This window comes from Nerophis ophidion, linkage group LG23, assembly GCF_033978795.1.
Source record: "Nerophis ophidion isolate RoL-2023_Sa linkage group LG23, RoL_Noph_v1.0, whole genome shotgun sequence".
NCBI lineage: Eukaryota > Metazoa > Chordata > Actinopteri > Syngnathiformes > Syngnathidae > Nerophis > Nerophis ophidion.
In genome coordinates this window covers 16,394,570-16,416,847 of record NC_084633.1, presented here as the reverse complement: position 1 = coordinate 16,416,847, position 22,278 = coordinate 16,394,570, and the positions used below count along the sequence as shown (strand labels likewise).

The 22,278-nt window shown below is 40.2% G+C and overlaps 1 protein-coding gene across 1 annotated transcript in view; it reads left to right on the top strand.

Annotated features, from left to right (window-relative positions):
• The window catches only part of LOC133541541 (suppressor of cytokine signaling 3-like), a 73,161-nt gene extending 67,011 nt beyond the window's left edge, over positions 1-6,150 (top strand). Inside the window, exon 3 of the mRNA XM_061884995.1 lies at positions 4,755-6,150. Coding sequence (XP_061740979.1) covers positions 4,755-5,456 — 702 coding nt within the window. The 3' untranslated portion in view covers positions 5,457-6,150. The remainder of the gene's footprint in view (positions 1-4,754) is intronic.
• Positions 6,151-22,278: the final 16,128 nt, after the last annotated feature.

Here is a 22,278-nt window from a genome sequence, read left to right as displayed (position 1 = left end):
GGCACGGATGTCGTGAAGCTATTACCTATTTCCTGCAGCTAATGAAACAATGAAAGCAATTTATGGAATTTTCTTAATTTACATCTAAAATGAGTTTGACACCCCTGCATTAAATCAATGTTTTTCAACCTCTAGCGTGCCGTGAAATACAGTCTGGTGTGCCATGGGAGATAATCTAATTTCACCTATTTGAGTTAAAAATATTTTTTGCAAACCAGTTATTATAGTCTGCAAATGATGTGTTGTTGTTGAGTGCAGAGTGACCGTGTAATACTCTTCCATATCACTAGATGGCAGCCGGTAGCTAATTGCTTTGTAGATGTCGGGAACAGCGGGAGGCAGAGTGTAGGTAAAAAAGCGGGTCTAATGCTTAAACCAAAAATAAACAAAAGGTGAGTGCCCTTAAGAAAAGGCATTGAAGCTGAGAGAAGGCTATGCCGAACAAAACTAAAACTGAACTGGCTACAAAGTAAAGAAAAACAGAATGCTGGACGACAGCAAAGACTTACTGTGGAGCAAAGACGGCGTCCGCAAAGTACATCTGAACATGACATGATAATCAACAATGTCCCCCCAAAGAAGGATTAAAACAACTAAAATATTCTTGATTGCTAAAACTAAGGAAGACATGAAACCGCTACAGGAAAATACCAAATAAAAAGAGAAAACCGCTACAGGAAAATACCAAATAAAAAGAGAAAAAACACCAGCATAGGAGTGCAAGACAAGAACTAAAACACTACACACAAGAAAACATAAAATAAGTCAGGGCGTGATGTGACAGGTGGTGACAGTACACCTACTTTGAGACAAGAGCTATATTGATGCATGCTTCTTTATGCTTTAAAGCAGTGGTTCTTAACCTTGTTGGAGGTACCAAACCCCACCAGTTTCATATGCGTAGTCACCGAACCCTTCATTAGTGAAAAATACAACTTTTTTTTTTTCAAATTAAAGAAAATGTATATGTTTTTGGTAACACTTTTATAACGGGGAACATGTTCTAAGTAACAACGACATAATTTAGAGTTATTTGGACACTACAGCAGGGGTGGAGAACCTATGGCTCTAGAGCCAGATGTGGCTCTTTGGATGACTGCATCTGGCTCTCAGATAAATCTTAGCTGACATTGCTTAATGCGATAATTATGAATAATTTCGCTGGTAATCACAGTGCTAAAAAATAACGTGCAAAATATAAAACATTCTCATGCATTTAAATCCATCCATCCGTTTTCTACCGCACCGGTTCAAGAAGTCGCATTAATGGTAAGAAGTATTTTATGTCACGATGGGGGGGTCGCAGCTTGCTGCAGGGTCGTTCTCCCAGGAAGGCAGACGGACTACTCGGGACATGGCATTTAGGTAAAAACATGATTTAATTTAAACTAAAAAAAAAAAATACAAACAAAAATCGCTCACAGTGGAGGCACAACTTGGGCTAAGGAACAAAGCTAACGCATAAACGGACTATGAACATAAATCAAACAAAACTTACTTGGCATGGCATGAAGCACAAAACTATGACAAGGCATGAAACAAGTCAACACAGGGCGACTGACTGGCAAAGACAAGCTTAAATACAGCCTCTGATTAGTGCTCGGGAAGCAGGTGAACTGTATTATGTTGATAGTATATATTTGTACCATGAATTGATTAACGTTGACCCCGACTTAAACAAGTTGAAAAACTTATTGGGGTGTTACCATTTAGTGGTCAATTGTACGGAATATGTACTGTACTGTGCAATCTACTAATAAAAGTATCAATCAATCAATCAATCAATAGGGAAACAGGGTTTGTGTTGAAAGTGAATTCTGGCGCCCCCTGTGGCCAGTCAGGATATCTAACCCTGGTGAGTTTGTTGTTACAGAACACAGTTACAAAGAATTTCTCAGAAGGTGATTACACAAACGCTTTCAGCGAAGACTGAATCATTACCTCACACAATGGACGATAAAGAGGAACTTCAACCTAATTATGAAAATACTTAACACGTTATCTCTTCTCCTTTTTGTTTTTTTTATTTGGATGTGTGGGAAAGAAAGAGATGAATAAAAGGTGGAATGAATAAAAAAAAGTGGAGTTCATTTAGCTCGATCGAGGGGGGAGGAGCGGAGGAGTAAATGTGCTTCACAGAACAGGAATGAAAAAAAAAAAAGAGAGAGAGAGAGGGACAGAAAAAGAAAACAAAAAAGAGCTTCCTGTCAATCTGCCAGCACACTGAGGCTTTACTGGAAAGAGGGGGCGGGGCTTCGTCACTGTATATCCCACCAGAAGCACACTAAGCAGGCCTTTATAAAGCATGCCGTGTGTCACTGCGGACTGCACACACTTTCACAAGCGCTACGAAAGCCGCAACAAAGTACATGCTCTAAAAACACTCTTTTTTGGGGAATTTGAAACATCTTCCAACACAGAGGCCTTCTCAAAAACTTGGATTAAACAAACTTTTCCAAGACTTCAAAGAAGAGGTAAGCATTTTTTTTTATTCTGAATGTACTTTTACCGTAACGCCGGTGAGTTTATTATGTGGTATTATCAGAGTCTAGAAGCCGGTCCTGGAAATCGCGCGATAATTAGTATTATTGTATAGCATTATACTTCTTTTTTTTTTATAGTCAAACACGTCTTTTAAGTTGAGCACAAAGCTCGGAAGAGAGACAATGCGAAGAAGCCACAAAAAAGCTAGATTCAAAGTGTATTGTACTAGACTGTACTCTAGAAAAAGGCTTCTCATTTCCAGCTAGAGTCAAACACAATGCTATTTTTCGTCTGTCCCAAGAATACAGGTTTCCCTGCCAGGAAAAAGAAAACAATTATTTTAAAGCTAGGGTTTTTTTTTGCTGTGCGGACTAGAAATAGGGAAACCTTACCCCTAAAGTTGTAAAAACTTTTGTACCTTTTGAATATGTTAGAAATGGATGTATAGAATGGGAGCTATATACAGAAAGAGCTAATACTGGACTTCAAAGTGAATTTGTATACCTCTTTTTGCTAGAGTGTGGACTAGAAATAGGGATACCTTACCACTAAAGTTGTAAAAACTTTTGTACGATTTGAGTATGTTAGAAATAGATGTATAGAATGGGAGCTATATACAGAAAGAGCTAATACTGGACTTCGAAGTGAATTTGTGTATATCTTTTTGCTAGAGTGTGGACTAGAAATAGGGAAACCTTACCCCTAAAGTTGTAAAAACTTTTGTACTTTTTGAGTATGTTAGAAATAGATGTATAGAATGGGAGCTATATACAGAAAGAGCTAATACTGGACTTCAAAGTGAATTTGTGTACCTTTTTTTGCTAGAATGTCGACTAGAAATAGGGAAACCTTACCCCTAAAGTTGTAAAAGCTTTTGTACGTTTTGAGTATGTTAGAAATAGATGTATAGAATGGGAGCTATATACAGAAAGAGCTAATACTAGACTTCAAAGTGAATTTGTATACCTCTTTTTGCTAGAGTGTGGACTAGAAATAGGGAAACCTTACCACTAAAGTTGTAAAAACTTTTGTACGATTTGAGTATGTTAGAAATGGATGTATAGAATGGGAGCTATATACAGAAAGAGCTAATACTGGACTTCAAAGTGAATTTGTGTACCTCTTTTTGCCAGAGTGTGGACTAGAAATAGGGAAACCTTACCCCTAAAGTTGTAAAAACTTTTGTACGTTTTGAGTATGTTAGAAATGGATGTATAGAATGGGAGCTATATACAGTAAGCGCTAATACTGGACTTCAAAGTGAATTTGTATACCTCTTTTTGCTAGAGTGTGGACTAGAAATAAGGAAACCTTACCCCTAAAGTTGTAAAAACTTTTGTACCTTTTGAGTATGTTAGAAATGGATGTATAGAATAGGAGCTATATACAGTAAGCGCTAATACTGGACTTCAAAGTGAATTTGTATACCCCTTTTTGCTAGAGTGTGGACTAGAAATAGGGAAACCTTACCACTAAAGTTGTAAAAACTTTTTATAATTTTTGATTTGTCAGTAACAGATGTATTGTATAGGAGCTATATACAGTAAGAGCTAATACTGGACTTCGAAGTGAATTTATGTACTTAATTTTGCTGGAGTGTATACAAGAAATAGGGAAACCTTACCCCTAAACTTGTAAAACCTGTAAAAGAAAGGTATAGTAAAATAAGTACACACAATAAGAGCTAATAATGGACTTTGAAAGGAATTTGTCCACCTCTTTTTGCTAGAGTGGGGACTAGGAATAGGGAAACCTTACCCCTACATTTTTTTAAAGAAAAGTATAGTAAAGGAGGTACACACACTGAGAGCTAATACTGTACTTCAAAGGGAATTTGTGTACCTCTTCTTGCTAGAGTGCGGACTAGAAATAGGGAAACTTTACCCCTAAACTTGTAAAACTTGTAAATGAAAGGTATAGTAAATGAGGTTCACACAGTAAGAGCTAATACTGGACTTCGAAGGGAGTTTGTGTACCTCTCTTTGCTCGAGTGTGGACTAGAAATAGGGAAACCTTACCCCTAAACTTGTAAAAATTGTAAACAAAAAAAGGGTATAGTAAATGAGGTTCACACAGTAAGAGCTAATACTGGACTTCGAAGGGAATTTGTGAACTTCTTTTTTGCTAGAGTGTGGACTAGAAATAGGGAGACAGGACCGTCATATCTATGCATTAGAAGTCAATGTACTCTGCTATGTACTAAGGCTAAAAAGTCCAATAATAAGCTGCTATAGTCCCGACTAACCCTGGTCCTTCTCTTGCTTCCTCAGGTGTCCGCCCCCCATCGTCTTCCCATAGTCCTCTTCTGTGGTGCCCAGTGCTCCCCAGGCCTCAGAACCGGTCACAGCGCCATGGTAACTCTCAGCAAGTGCTTCCCCGCCATGAGCAGCAGCCACTCGGACTCTCCCAATGTGCGGCTGCCTCAGCGTTACAAGACGTTCGCGTCCAAGGCCCAGTACCAGATGGTCCTGGCCACGTTGCACAAGCTGAAGGAAAGCGGCTTCTACTGGGGCGCCATCACGGGCAAGGAGGCCAACGCCCTGCTGGTCGCCGAAAACACGGGCACGTTCCTCATCCGGGACAGCTCGGACAACCGGCACCTGTTCACCCTCAGCATCAAGACGGCGTCGGGCACCAAGAACCTCCGCGTCCAATGCGACGCCGCCTCCTTCTACCTGCAAACAGACCCCAAGAACATTCACCTGATACCCCACTTTGACTGCATCCTCAAGCTGGTGCACTACTACATGCCCCAAAGCAAGGGGAACACCCGGAGCGGGAACGTGGACTACATTCACACCGGGGGCGAGAAAGTCCCCCTGGAGCTGGTCAAGCCCCTGGCCTGCAGCCTGTCCACGCTGCAGCACCTGTGCAGGAAAACCGTCAACGGACATTTGGAAATTTCCTCCAAAAGAGACCAACTTCCTCATCCTCTGAGGGAATTCCTGCAGGATTACGACGCCCCCATTTAAAGGGACTGGTTTTTGGTTAGGAAAAGTCCATCGTCCCTGCGGGTCCGGTTCAGGACCGGGGTGGCCAAGAAGAGGGTGCGCTCACTGCACATAGACTGAAGTCCTCCTCTAATGATGCTGCTAACAATGCACTGTGAGGCCTCCAGGGTCTTTGTTTGTGTTGCTGACGTCCGTCCGGCCCCCGGGAATCTTCCTCCCAGTGCATTCTGGGAACGCCGGCAGAGTGGCTTCACCTTTGGACCAGCTGCAATGTCTTTTTGTTTTTGGAAAAGGCTGAACTTTAACTGAATCCTACATGGTGGTAGATTACTTGAGCAAAACGACAACGGGTTCTTTGGGTCCAGAATAGGAACCAAAATGCAGTGTAATTATTGTTTTGGGGGGGGGGCACTGACAGGAACGCCACTGCTCGCCAATGAATGTATTTAAATGAAGCGTCTCTGTTGACGAGACGTGGTCTTATTTGATTGTCTTTTTTTTTTTTTTTTTCTTGAGACGTCAAACCATGTTTACATTGAAGACAAAATGACACAGGTGTTGCCTCGCTCTCTTTTATAAAGATGGACTTGTTTGCCCGCCACAGCGCTGGCGTCCAACGCTTTAAGGTTGACGAAGTAAACACAACTTTGCACTTATTTATACTTGGATCAACATTTCAGTAATTTATAATAAAGAATGTTATTTTTCTACTGAATGACTTCGTATTCCTTTTTTTTTTACATCTGTTACGGTGGAAAAAGTTGGGCCTCTAAATCCCACCATAATGCCCGACATTAAAACACAGTAGCGTAGTAGGCGCAAGTATTCATTAAAAACAATATTTTTGGCCCCTGTAATATTACACACAGTTTGAGCAGTAGCACTATATTTGAATATAGGGAAATAAAACACTGTACTTGAATCCAGTGATTATTTGGCGTACCACTAGATGGAACCCGTACCACAGCTTGACAATCATTGGTCTATTAGTTAGATCAGGAGTCCCCAAACTTTCTGATTGGGCTGCATCGGGTTAAAAAATTTTGGCCTCGGGCCTGGAGATATCTATATATTTATATAGATTTATAGATATGTATATACACACGTATATATACAAACACACACACACACACATACATATATATATATATATATATATATATATATATATATATATATATACTCGGATATGTGTTAAGTGTGCATATGAGTATGTGTATATGTATGGATATATGTATGTACATATATATGCACTTGTATATAAATAAAATATATATGTATATATATTGATATATACGTATGTACTGTATATATATTAATATATATGTGTATATATTAATATATATATTTATATATATGCAAAAGTATTTATGTATGTATATGTGTGTATACAGTATATGTATGTGTATATATATACGTACATGTGTATACATGTATATATGTGTATATATGTATGTATATATGTTTATTTGTATATGCATATATGTATATATATATGTATATATGTTTTTATAAATATGTATGTATATATATATGTTTATATGTATATGTATATATATGTATGTATGTTTATATGTATGTATATATATGTATGTATATATGTATGTATGTATATATGTATAAATACATGTATATATGTATGTATATATATGATGTATGTGTATGTATACGTATACATGTATATATGTATATTTGTATGTATATGTATATATGTATGTATATGTATATATGTATGTATATGTATATGTACATATATATACATATGTTTATGTATGTTTATATATATATATATATATATGTTTATTTGTATATGCATATATGTATATATATATATATATATGTATATATGTTTTTATAAATATGTATGTATTTATATGTATGTGTATATATATGTATGTATGTTTATATGTATGTATATATATGTATGTATATATGTATGTATGTATATATGTATAAATACATGTATATATGTATGTATATATATATGATGTATGTGTATATGTATACGTATACATGTATATATGTATATTTGTATGTATATGTATATATGTATGTATATGTATATGTACATATATACATATGTTTATGTATGTTTATATATATATATATAAAAAAATTGTTTTACTTGGGACTAAATGTGTTTCCCACAGGTCAGGCATCTATCTGTGGTGGTGTGGTCGGGCAGCGGGAGGAAGGGGGGGGGGGGGCGGGGGGCAGCAGCGGCGGCGATAACCAAGAAAAACGCGTAGTTGGAATATAATTACAACACTTTATGAACATATTTATATACATATTTATACAATATGTAACTACAAGCTCCATTCACAGACATAGTCCCATTGCTTTATGAGCAGTCAAGCGAGTCAAAAGCCGGAAAAAATAAATATATATATATATTTTTTTATTTTTTTATGATTCTTTCGTGGCCGCCACTAATAAATGAATGTGTGGGAAACCCTGGACTTCCCGCGAGCCGAATTTTGGACGCTGGCCGTCCGGATGATCTTAATTTTTAAATACGTTATATAATTAATGCATAGTAAATAATTGTATGGATTATCCATCCATCCATTTTCTAATGCTTGTCCCTTTCGGTGGGGGTTTAGGAGCCTATCTAAGCCGCATTCGGGCGAAAGGCGGGGGTACACCCTGGACAAGTCGCTACCTCATCACAGGGCCAACACCGATCGACAGCATTCAGAATATTAATATGATATTAATACCTTTTTTTTGAGGAATCCCCATAAAGTTTTGTATTCGTTTGAATATTTTATTACTACCAATTCTGCCCCATGTGTGCATTAAACAAAAAACAAACACTCAGAAATGAAAAAGAGTGGTTAAGATGAAAGTATTATTGCACTTAGGAGGAAGTGCTTTTACCAACGACCTTCAAAGACTGCTTTTGTATTTCAGGTGAATCCCTCCTAGAGAAAGCTTTTCCGGAACACCACGGCAGATTGCAGGTACGTTCTTCTTGCTTTGAAGTCGACACGGCACTTGCAGACGGCACACATCAGCATGCGGACTGTCAGAATTAGTTTGTGTCGAACCCCGAGATGCAGAGAAGGAGGCAGGCATTGCGTAAGGAAACATACTTTAATTTAAACACTAAAACAAGAACAAAGAAAAGGGTACTAAGAAAAGGCGCGCACAAGGTGGATAACAAACTTGGCTATGAACAAACAAACCGTAAGCAGGGAACAAAAGACAGTAAGCTACAAACAGTTACCGAATATAGCTTACCGCTACGCTGCAATGACACGACCAGTAGGAACGACAAGTAGAAATGACATCGACGCGGCACCACGGGACACGACAGGTGGCAACGACAATAATCCAGCGCAGACTGGATGGGAAGGCAGGTTCAAATAGGAGTCGGGCTGATTGACACCAGGTGTGGCCAGGTGCCAATCAGCCACAGCTGAGGGGAAACAGCGCTCAGGGAGAAACACAGGAAACAGACGAAATAAGAGCACTGACAGGAAATACTACTCACACAGAGGAAACAAAGACAGATGCAGAGGAAAAAAATTAAACATAACCAAACTGTCAGTCAGGCTTGCCACTGACAGTTTGTTCGTGTTTTAGTTTCTCCTCTGTGTGTTTAGTATTTCCTGTCCTTAGTTCCTGTCCGCACTCTTATTTGGGTTCAGCTTACTGTTTGTCTCCCTGAGTGCTTTGTTTCCCATCAGCTGTGGCTGATTGGCACCTGGGCACACCTGATGTCAATCAGCCAGCTCCTATTTGAACTGCTTTGTTCCTCCAGTCAGTGCCGGATTATTGTCGCTATTGTGTCGTTGCTACCTGTCGTGTCGATGTCATCATTACAGCTATTACCTGTCATGCTACTATTTGTCCTTGTCGTCTTAGCGGTAAGCTGTTCCTGTTAGCTAGTTGTAGTTTGTTTTCTCCTAGCTCTTTTGTTTCGTGTTTTCTTGTTAGCCATTAGCTGTTTCCCAGTTTTTCTGTTTCCTGCTAGATACCTGTTAGCTTCCACGCTAGGCCTTTTGTTTGTTATCCGCCCACGTGCGCGCTTTTGGTTCGAACCCTTTGTTTGGTTTTGTTCTTAGTTTTTTATATTAAAACCATGTTTTCACACTCCATGCCTGCCTCCATCTCTGCACCTAGGGGTTCGTCATCAACAAACTTTGAGACTGTCTGGGACGAACCTGACACGGACGCCACTTCTCAGAAATATGCCTTGTGACACGTTTGGCACGATGATACCTGCAATCGATTGTGACTCACCCGGCAGAAAGTTTGACTGTTAAGTAGTTTGTTGTTCGGGAATGTTGTGACTGGCACCACCTGGACAAGCACCGCAACAATGTTTGTGGTGTGGATTTACCATAATTGCCTTCCCTTTGTGTGCAGCATTTGATGACAAATGTCCTCGTCCTCTTTCTGTTTTCGTAAGCTTCTATTGTGTTTCCTTCATTGTAGTTTTCCTCGCCTCGATTCTGTTCATAACTTTTATGGACAGAATTTCTAGGCGCAGTCAAGGCGTTGAGGGGATCCGGTTTGGTGGCTGCAGGATTAGATCTCTGCTATTTGCAGATGATGTGGTCCTGATGGCTTCATCTGGCCAGGATCTTCAGCTCTCACTGGATCGGTTCGCAGCCAAGTCTGAGTCCATGGTTGGAGTGTGGAGTGCCATCTCCTGGTTGGCGAGGAGACCCTGCCCCAAGTGAAGGAGTTCAAGTACCTCAGTCTTGTTCCTGAGTGAGGGAAGAGTGGATGGTGAGATCGGTGCGGCGTCTTCAGTAATGCGGACGCTGTATCGATCCGTTGTGGTGAAGAAGGAGCTGAGCCGGAAGGCAAAGCTCTCAATTTACCGGTCGATCTACGTTCCCATCCTCACCTATGGTCATGAGCTTTGGATTATGACCGAAAGGACAGGATCACGGGTACAAGCGGCCGAAATGAGTTTCCTCCGCCGGGTGGCGGGGCTCTCCCTTAGAGATAGGGTGAGAAGCTCTGCCATCCGGGAGGAACTCAAAGTAAAGCCGCTGCTCCTTCACATCGAGAGGAGCCCGATGTGGTGGTTCGGGCATCTGGTCAGGATGCCACCCGAACGCCTCTCTAGGGAGGTGTTTCGGGCACGTCCAACTGGTAGGAGGCCACGGGGAACGCCTCGGGATCCCCCGGGAAGAGCTCGATGAAGTAGCTGGGGAGAAGGAAGTCTGGGCTTCCCTGTTTAGGCTGCTGACTCCGTGACCCGACCTCTGATAAACGGAAGAAGATGGATGGATGGATGGATATATATATATATATATATATATATATATATCCTATCTTGCCGATTGTATTGTACCATATGTCCCGGCAAGAAATCTGCGTTCAAAGGACTCCCGCTTATTAGTGATTCCCAAAGCCCAAAAAAAGTCTGCGGGCTATAGAGCGTTTTCCGTTCGGGCTCCAGTACTCTGGAATGCCCTCCCGGTAACAGTTCGAGATGCCACCTCAGTAGAAGCATTTAAGTCTCACCTTAAAACTCATTTGTATACTCTAGCCTTTAAATAGACTCCCTTTCTAGACCAGTTGATCTGCCGTTTCTTTTCTTTTTCTTCTATGTCCCACTCTCCCTTGTGGAGGGGGTCCGGTCCGATCCGGTGGCCATGTACTGCTTGCCTGTGTATCGGCTGGGGACATCTCTGCGCTGCTGATCCGCCTCCGCTTGGGATGGTTTCCTGCTGGCTCCGCTATGAACGGGACTCTCGCTGCTGTGTTGGATCCGCTTTGGACTGGACTCTCGCGACTGTGTTGGATCCATTATGGATTGAACTTTCACAGTATCATGTTAGACCCGCTCGACATCCATTGCTTTCCTCCTCTCCAAGGTTCTCATAGTCATCATTGTCACCGACGTCCCACTGGGTCATTATTGTCACCGATGTCCCACTGGGTGTGAGTTTTCCTTGCCCTTATGTGGGCCTACCGAGGATGTCGTAGTGGTTTGTGCAGCCCTTTGAGACACTAGTGATTTAGGGCTATATAAGTAAACATTGATTGATTGATTGATATATATACTTGTACTTACAGATGTAGCGACGAGCTGTATTTAGTGATAGTGGTTGTCGGAAGTGTTCCTGAGCCCATGTGGTGATATCCTTTACACACACTAATGTCGCTTTTTAATGCAGTACTGCCTGACGGATCGGAAGTCACGGGTTTTTCCACTTCCGTGCAGTGATTTCTCCAGATTCTCTGAACATTTTGATGATATTAGGGACCGTAGATGGTGAAATCCCTAAATTCCTTGCAACAGCTTGTTCACAAAAGGGTAACCCTCACCTCGTCCTTGTTTGTGAATGATTGAGCATTTCACGGAAGCTGCTTTTACACCCAATCATGATGAGGCAATATAAAGCACATTATATTTCTAAAATCGATGTTAAAATACAATCAAACTGTTTGCACTCACTGGTTGTAATTATATGTATAAATGTCTACGCCTGTTAATTAACCGCAAACGCTAACTAATCACAACGCATGTCCGTTATTCACCACTTGAGGACATTTCTTTAAGATGACTGATGGTCAACACAGCCACTCAGACTGCGGCGAATGAGAGCTTGTGAACATATACAGCATGACGGATGAGCGGGAATCCACCGTGACCTCCGGCGCAGTTACGGGAAGGGCGCTCCGGCTCTACCTGCTTCCACAGCACTTTTGCTCTCAGCCAATTGAGCAGTCAGTGGACAGCTGTTTGTGCTTTACTTCCATCTCTGCGAGGTATTGCTACAGACGTGAAGATGTGAGCTGAGAGTTTGTAGGAGGAGAAGGGCCACGGATTGTGCGTGCGTCTTCATTTACAGTCTTGGTCAAAAGTTTACATACGTTTGTAAAGAACATAATGTCATGGCTGTCTTGAGTTTCCAATCATTTCTACAACTCGTATTTTTTTTGTGATCGAGTGATTGGAGCACATACTTGTTGGTCACCAAAAAACATTCATGAAGTTTGGTTCTTTTATGAATTTATTATGGGTCTACTGAAAATGTGAGCAAATCTGCAGGGTCAGAAGTATACATACAGCAATGTTAATATTTGCTTACATGTCCCTTGGCAAGTTTCACTACAATAAGGCGCTTTTGGTAGCCATCCACAAATTTCTTGTTGAATTTTCGGCCACTTCTCTTAACAAAATTGGTGGAGTCCAACTAAATTTCTTGGTTTTTCTGACATGGACTTGTTTCTTCAGCATTGTCCACACGTTTAAGTCAGGGCTTTGGGAAGGCCATTCTAAATGTGACGCTTGGATGCAGTCGGAGAATGGACACAGCGTAAAGGTAAGAATGATGATTTAGTAAATTGTGAAGTGAATTATATTTATATAGCGCTTTTCTCTAGTGACTCAAAGCGCTTTACATAGTGAAACCCAATATCTAAGTTGCATTTAAACCAGTGTGGGTGGCACTGGGTAAAGTGTCTTGCCCAAGGACACAACGGCAGTGACTAGGATGGCGGAAGCGGGAATCGAACCTGCAACCCTCAAGTTGCTGGCACGGCCACTCTACCAACCGAGCTATACCGCCCCACTAAAATACTAGCAGCACAATAGAAAGAGAAGGGATTTCCCAGAATTATCCTAGTAAATGTGTCTAAAAACATCTGAATCGCTCCCAATGCAATCGCCTTTTTTTATTATTAACTTTTTTTTTCTTTCTAGTCCTTCACTCAAATTTTTTTTCTTTTTTTTCCTAGTCCTTCACTCTAAATTTCCTCATCCATGAATCTTTCATCCTCGCTCAAATTAATGGGGAAATTGTCGATTTTTCGGTCCGAATAGCTCTTGCTGCTCGAGGCTCACATTACAAACAATGTGAGGAGCTCCACAACCAGTGACGTCACCCACACATCGTCTGCTACTTCCGGTACAGGCAAGGCTTTTTTATTAGCGACCAAAAGTTGCGAACTTTATCGTGGATGTTCTCTACTAAATCCTTTCAGCAAAAATATGGCGAAATGATCAAGTATGACACATAGAATGGACCTACTATCCCCGTTTGAATAAGAAAATCTCATTTCAGTAGGCCTTTAAACGTGGACAATGCTGAGGAAACAAGTCCTTGTCGGAAAATATTTAGCTGAACTGCACCAATTTTGAAAAGAGGAGTGATCAAAAATTTGACCAGAAGCTTGTGGATGGCTACCAATATACTAAAGAACAAACTAAGAACAAAAACACTTGCACAAAGGCACTAATAACAAAACTAACAGAACTAGCATGTGAGCTAGAAGGAACAAAAGACGCTAGCATGTGAGTTAGGGAAACAAACAAACAAATAGCATGGAAGCTAATAGAGTTCAAGGGGTATTTACCACAGTGTGGGATAGCGACGTCACCTGTTGCATGGAAAGCAAGTTTTTACACTGCGAGGCCGAATGGCAAACAAAGGCAGGCTTAAATAGGGAGGTAATCAAAAAGCAGGTGCGCGTGAGAAACACTAGGCAGGTGACACAAATACGTAACCAGGCAACGGAACAAAACAGGAAGTGCCACCAGGAACTAAGAAAGTCAAAATAACAAACAGGATGTGATATACAACACAGAACAAAACCTTCATTCTAGCCTGATTTAGCCATTCCTTTGCCACGTTTGACATGTGTTTGCGGTCATTGTCCTGTTGGAACACCCAAATGCGCCCAAGACCCAACCTCAGGCTGATGATTTTAGGTTGTCCTGAAGAATGTGGGGATAATCCGCCTTTTTCATTGTCCCATTTACTTTTCTGTAAAGCACCAGTCCCATTGGCAGCAAAACAGGCGCAGAGCATAGTACTACCACCACCATGCTTGGTGAACAGACAAGTCATTGTTTTGTCTCTTCGCAAAAAACAAACATCGTAGTCTATGATTTTGCTCCTCGAATGGCCTTGACGCTAGGACCAGGCTCTTCGGAAAAACACTCCCTAGGACACCTTTTGACCTCCCTCCCTTCTCAACGACACCTGGGGTCGAACTTTTTCGGATCGGCCTCAGTCTACAAAAACATTACACCATCACACCCAAGACAATTGGGCATACATAGTTTTGTTTTGGGGTTTAATTTTTGGACATCTAGAAGCTGTCTTTAACGGGGGGGCTCCGTCACGCCTGTAAGTTATGTTTTGGTTTTGGTCATGCTATGTTTAGTTTTTGGACATTCAGTCACGTTTTGCACTTCCTGGTTTTGTTTGTTTCCATGTCAACTCATTACTTTTCACCTGTCACTTCCCTGTTCTCAGCCTCACCTGTTTTCACTAATCATCACAGCTACTTAAATCACTCTTTTTCTGGTCTTCGTCCTGGGATCTTCACACTCGAACGCACCCTACCCATGCTGCACCCAACCTTCACACCCTCGTCCACAGTTCCATGCCGTGTAAGTTTATGTATTCATGCCACAGTGCTAGTTTTGTTTTGTTCGTATATAGTCATGCCATCGTGCTGTTTCTGTTCATAGTTCATTCATGCCAATCGAGCGAGTGTTTTTGTTTCGCGTTTGTACTGTTTAGCCAGGTTTCTTCCTCCATTGGGAGCGCCTTTTGTTGTTTATTTGTTTATTAAATAAACAACCATGTACTCACGTCCACGCCGCACTCGTGCTGATTCTCATCTGCATTGAGGAAACAATCCACGTCCAAGCCTTGTTGTGACAGTGAACACACACACTATGCATGTACGAAACTAAGTTAGAGGGAACAGCTGAAGCCAACGCAAACTTCAGTGGAGGACTATTAAAAGAACAATAGTATATTTTGTTTCTTTGGGGAAATTCTCTGGTACTGGAGTCCAGTCATGTGACTACCCCAGAACGGATGCCAAAGATCAGTCACTGTAGATAGAGTTCCTGCGCCGGTTGCCACTATCAGATGTTGTGTAACATTGTGTAACGTTGTGTTCTCGATGCGTAGTCAGAGGAATGCCAGGGGTTTACTAAGAAAGGGCTTAATGGGGCAATTTTGGATTTTTTTGTAGAATGTAAACATAACATTTTAATTTTTTTTTAGATACTGTTTGGCAGATGATATTTCTGTGGAAACAATGCTTCTTGCCTTTTCTTGTGACACAGCTGTAAAAAGCCGGTTTATTGTCACAAATATGTGTCGCTGAGGTAGTGGTGACCTCAAGATGCAAAGTCTTTTGATTATAGCAATCATCAATCAATCAATCAATGTTTATTTATATAGCCCCAAAATCACAAATGTCTCAAAGGACTGCACAAATCATTACGACTACAACATCCTCGGAAGAACCCACAAAAGGGCAAGGAAAACTCACACCCAGTGGGCAGGGAGAATTCACATCCAGTGGGACGCCAGTGACAATGCTGACTATGAGAAACCTTGGAGAGGACCTCAGATGTGGGCAACCCCCCCCCCCCCCCCTCTAGGGGACCGAAAGCAATGGATGTCGAGCGGGTCTAACATGATACTGTGAAAGTTCAATCCATAGTGGCTCCAACACAGCCGCGAGAGTTCAGTTCAAAGCGGATCCAAGACAGCAGCGAGAGTCCCGTCCACAGGAGACCATCTCAAGCGAGGCGGATCAGCAGCGTAGAGATGTCCCCAACCGATACAGGCGAGCGGTCCATCCTGGGTCCCGACTCTGGACAGCCAGTACTTCATCCATGGTCATCGGACCGGACCCCCTCCACAAGGGAGGGGGGGACATAGGAGAAAGAAAAGAAGCGGCAGATCAACTGGTCTAAAAAGCAGGTCTATTTAAAGGCTAGAGTATACAAATGAGTTTTAAGGTGAGACTTAAATGCTTCTACTGAGGTAGCATCTCGAACTGTTACCGGGAGGGCATTCCAGAGTACTGGAGCCCGAACGGAAAAACGCTCTATAGCCCGCAGACTTTTTTTGGGCTCTAGGAATCACTAATAAGCCGGAGTCTTTTGAACGCAGATTTCTTGCCGGGACATATGGTACAATACAATCGGCAAGATAGGATGGAGCTAGACCGTGTAGTATTTTATACGTAATTAGTAAAACCTTAAAGTCACATCTTAAGTGCACAGGAAGCCAGTGCAGGTGAGCCAGTGCAGGCGTAATGTGATCAAACTTTCTTGTTCTTGTCAAAAGTCTAGCAGCCGCATTTTGTACCAACTGTAATCTTTTAATGCTAGACATGGGGAGACCCGAAAATAATACGTTACAGTAGTCGAGACGAGACGTAACAAACGCATGGATAATGATCTCAGCGTCTTTAGTGGACAGAATGGAGCGAATTTTAGCGATATTACGGAGATGAAAGAAGGCCGTTTTAGTACCGCTTTTAATGTGTGACTCAAAGGAGAGAGTTGGGTCGAAGATAATACCCAGATTTTTTACCGAGTCACCTTGTTTTATTATTTGGTTGTCAAATGTTAAAGTTGTATTATTAAATAGAGGTCGGTGTCTAGCAGGACCGATAATCAGCATTTCCGTTTTTTTGGCGTTAAGTTGCAAAAAGTTAGCGGACATCCATTGTTTAATTTCAGTAAGACACGCTTCCAACTGACTACAGTCCGGCGTGTTGGTCAGCTTTAGGGGCATGTAAAGTTGGGTGTCATCAGCATAGCAGTGAAAGCTAATACCGTATTTGCGTATGAATAAATGTAAAGCACTGGGAAGATTTTAACATCATGAATGGAGTTTTAAAGGCCTACTGAAATGAGATGTTCTTATTTAAACGGGGCTATCAGGTCCATTCTATGCGTCATACTCGATCATTTCGCGATATTGCCATATTTTTGCTGAAAGGATTTAGTAGAGAACATCGACGATAAAGTTTGCAACTTTTGGTCGCTAATAAAAAAAGCCTTGCCTGTACCGTAAGTAGCAGACGATGTGTGGGTGACGTCACGGGTTGTGGAGCTCCTCACATCCTCACATTGTTTACAATCCTAGCCAGCAGTAGCTACAGCTATTTGGACCGAGAAAGCGACAATTTCCCCATTAATTTGAGCGAAGATGAAAGATTCATTGATGAGGACATTTAGAGTGAAGTACTAGAAGAAAAAAAAAGGCGACGGCTCCAGGCGTTTCAGATGTAATTAGACACATTTACTCGGATACTTCTGGAATATCCCCTATCTGCTTATTGTTTCAACAGTGTTTTAGTGAGATTGTAAAGTCATTCCTGAAAGTCGGATGGCCGCGGTGAACGCCAGTGTCTCTGAGAGAAGCCGAGGAGCCAAGATCACAGCGGCCCTTTTGAGCTGCAGGGTGAGGTCCCATAATCCACTGAAGTCTCTGGTAAGAGCCGACTTAATATCACAATTTTCCCATTCAAAAACTCGCTGGTTGACGTCGAGAAACATGTGGCTTGACCGCTCTGTGTTAAAGCTTCACAACAAACAAAGAAACACCGGCTGTGTTTCGATGCTAAAGGCAGCTGCAATCCACCAACAGCATTCTTCTTTGACGTCTCCATTATTAATTGAACAAATTGCAAAAGATTCAGCAACACAGATGTCCAAAATACCGTGTAATTATGCGATGAAAAGAGACGACTTTTAGCCGTAAGTGGTGCTGGGCTAATATGTCCGCTGCAACCCGAGACGTCACAAGCATGCATTATCATTTTGCGACGTTTCCAACAAGAAAACTCTGCAGGAAGTTTAAAATTGCAATTTAGTAAACTAAAAAGGCCGTATTGGCATGTGTTGCAATGTTAATATTTCATCATTGATATATAAGCTATCAGACTGCGTGGTCGGTAGTAGTGGCTTTCAGTAGGCCTTTAAAGGGAAACTACACTTTTTGGGGGGATTTTGCCTATCGTTCTCAATCATGATGGCAGATATGACGACGGATGGATTTTTTTTTTTTTAAATGCATTCTAAATATTAAGCATTCAGTGATGTCCGACTTCAATGATTACCTCTCAAAATACCATAATTTATGTCAGTGGTTCTCAACCTTTTTTCAGTGATGTACCCCTATGTTAATTATTTTAATTCAAGTACCCCCTAATCAGAGCAAAGCATTTTTTGGTTGAAAAAAAAGAGATAAATAAGTAAAATACAGCACTATGTCATCAGTTTCTGATTTATTAAATTCTATAACAGTGCAAAATATTGCTCATTTGTAGTGGTCTTTCTTGTACTATTTGGGAAAAAAGATGTAAAAATAACTAAAAACTTGTTGAAAAATAAACAAGTGGTTCAATTATAAATAAAGATTTCTACACATAGAAGTAATCATCAACTTAAAGTGCCCTCTTTGGGGATTGTAATAGAGATCCATCTGGATTCATCAACTTAATTCTGAACATTTCTTCACAAAAAAATACATCTTTAACATCAATATTTATGGAACATTTCCACAAAAAAGTATCCGTCAACACTGAATATTGCATTTCTTTTCACACTTTATGAATTTACTTTCATATATTGTTGGAGTATTTTTCAATGAATATATCTATAAAGGATTTTGAATTGTTGCTATTTTTAGAATATTTAAAAAAATATCATGTACCCCTTGGGATACCTTCAAGTACCCCCATTTGAGAACCACTGGTCTATAGGTCCGTAAGATATATAGATATCTAATGTATTCATACATTGTTTATGTAGGATATATGCAAGTATATACAACCTAATCATATTGTTTATTCAACTTCAAAATAGCTGACTGTTTTTCCCTTTCTCTGGGATTATATTCCCAGTTTTGATCTCAGATGTCTGGTCACTTATAGCATATAAGAATATTCTATTACTGTTAAGCACATTATGAACACGTCAAGACATGTGTCTTTTATCATAGTTACACGAATGACAAAAAAAAACGAGTGAATATAAGTGGAATTCAGTGAGTTAATATGAAATAAATGCGCTGACAGTTCATTGCTCCTGACAAAGGAATTGCCCTGAGTGGAGCTGATCACCACTCCAAGATGGCGGGCCCCGCATCTCGTTTGCGGCAATAGGCAGTAGCACTCCATGCTGCGTCTACTTATAAGATGTCTATGGTTCTAACGTTAGCAGTGAGTTTACAGCCTCACTGATTTAACTACACGGCAAATAAAAGTCACGTTTCTCAGCCAATAAACGTTAGCTTACATTCAAAACGTATCCTTCTTCGTGCAACTTCAAATGTCGAACGAAGTTGTAAATTGATGCGTCTCCGTCTGTAATCTTCCAACCGCATGTTTTGCATACGGCAATTCCTGTTTTGTTGACCAAGTCGTAGTTTTAATACCCGAACGAAATACTTTATGGCATAATTTTCTTCACGTATTCTTCTGTTGTTTGAAAGCTCTTCTCCGTTGGTTTTCCTGCAATTTGATTGGATGAATGCTGCGTGACGAACACCAGAGGTGGGTAGAGTAGCCAGAAATTGTACTCAAGTAAGAGTATTGTTACTTTAGAGATTTATTCCTCAAGTAAAAGTAAGGAGTAGTCACCCAAATATTTACTTGAGTAAAAGTAAAAAGTATGTTGTGAAAAAACTACTCAAGTACTGAGTAACTGATGAGTAACCTGTTCGTTTAATAATTACGGCAACAAATAATGCACAAAAACATAAAAATAGCAATGAGCAAATTCATAGCCAGGAATATCTCTTAAGCAACTAAAACAATAATATATATTAAATAATAATACATTAAAATAAAAAATTAAGGCAAATTGAGCCACAATAACTTAACAGCACCATAGGCTCAGTAGGCATTTATTGATTGATTGATTGAAACTTGTATTAGTAGATTGCACAGTACAGTACATATTCTGTACAATTGACCACTAAATGGTAACACCCCAATAAGTTTTTCAACGTTAATCCATTACTTAATAAATGACCAAGTCGAGGTGATCTACCATATATACATACACACACATATCATATATATATATATATATATATATATATATATATATATATATATATATATATACAGTATATAATTTATAGTTTTTTATTTTGCCGTTTTTGTTGACATGTTAAAGGTGTTTTAATGAACATACATGCATGTTTAACATATAGATTCCTATCTTTCATGAAGACAAGAATATAAGTTGGTGTATTACCTGATTCTGATCACTTGCATTGATTGGAATCAGACAGTATAGTGCTGATAATGTCCACATTTTCAAATGGAAGAGAAAAAAAGTTCCTCTTTTTTGTCTAATACCACATGAAAGTCATTGGTTTTTGGCATCTTATTTGTCCAGCTTCCATATTCGTTTTTATACACTTTACAAGAAATACATTGGCGGCAAACACCGTAGCTTGCTAGCTTGTTTGCGCTGGCTTTGGGAGACTCTTATTTTGTTAGCGCAGGCGCGATGGAGCGGCGCTTTTATTGTGAAGACAGGAACTGTGCGATCAGTCTTTAGGCTTTTGACGGGAAGTACGGTTGAAATAAAAAGTGTCTTTTTTCCTTTACACTTTTGATTGATTGATTGATTGAAACTTTTATTAGTAGATTGCACAGTACAGTACATATTCCGTACAATTGACCACTAAATGGTTACACCCGAATAAGTTTTTCAGATTTTTTAGGTCGGATTCGACGTGTGACGGTCATGTGACCGCCTGGTTTTGTTTGATTGGTCCAATGTCACCAGTGACTGCATTTGATTGGTGAAACGCAGGCATGCCTCGTTCCTACTTTGAATGCGTGTCTGACAAAATCAAAACAAACAAAACGTGCATTAACAGATCGATAAAAACAAAGTAGCGAGTAACGAGCTGAATGTAGATAAATGGAACGGAGTAAAAATAGTATTTCTTCTCTATAAATATACTCAAGTAAAAGTATGTTGCATAAAAACTACTCTTAGAAGTACAATTTATCCCAAAAGTTACTCAAGTAGATGTAACGGAGTAAATGTAGCGCGTTACTACCCACCTCTGCCGACCCACACCGTGTTTAATGTAACTTAGATATTGGGTTTCACTATGTAAAGCGCTTTGAGTCACTCGAGAAAAGTGCTATATAAATATAATTCACTTCATGATCATGATTAAAGATAGAAACTTTTTAATTGATTGACGTTTCCTTAATAGCTAAAAGTATGGAGTGAGGTTCTAGTCAAAGTCTGAGTCTCAGATTATGTAAGTTCTTATTTTTTCCAGCTTTTTAATATGGTTGTTAGTCCATTTCATTGTGACGAGTACCACATAAGATAGGTTTAATTGCTGATGCTTTTAATTGATTTTTAATGCGCCAGAAAATAACCATGCTACTGAGCATTGATGCACATCAACAGTGTACAAAACTGGTTATTTTCTGGCGCATTTAAAAATCAATTAAAACGCATCAGCAATTAAAACCTATCTTATGTGGTACTGTCAAAATGAAAATGGCTAAAAACATATTAAAAGTGGAAAAAAAATAAAGAAATTACATATCTGAACTCAGAATTTGTAGAACCCACTCCCATACTTTTAGATATTAAGGGAAAGTAAATAAAAAAAAAAGTTTTATCTTTAATCATGATCATGAAGTGAATTATATTTATATAGCACTTTTCTCGAGTGACTCAAAGCGCTTTACATAGTGAAACCCAATATCTAAGTTACATTAAAACCGGTGTGGGTGGCACTGGGAACAGGTGGGTAAAGTGTCTTGCCCAAGGACACAACGGCAGTGACTAGGATGGCGGAAGAGGCGATCGAACCTGGAACCCTCAAGTTGCTGGCACGGCCATTCTACCCACCGAGCTATACCGCCTATAGTGAAGACTGGGAGATCATAGCAGAAGTGCTAGTGAAGACTAGTAGATCGTAGTACAAGTATTAGTGAAGACTGGGAGATCATAGCACAAGTACTAGTGAAGACTGAGAGATCGTAGTACAAGTACTATTGAAGACTGGGAGATCGTAGTACAAGTATTAGTGAAGACTGGGAGATCGTAGTA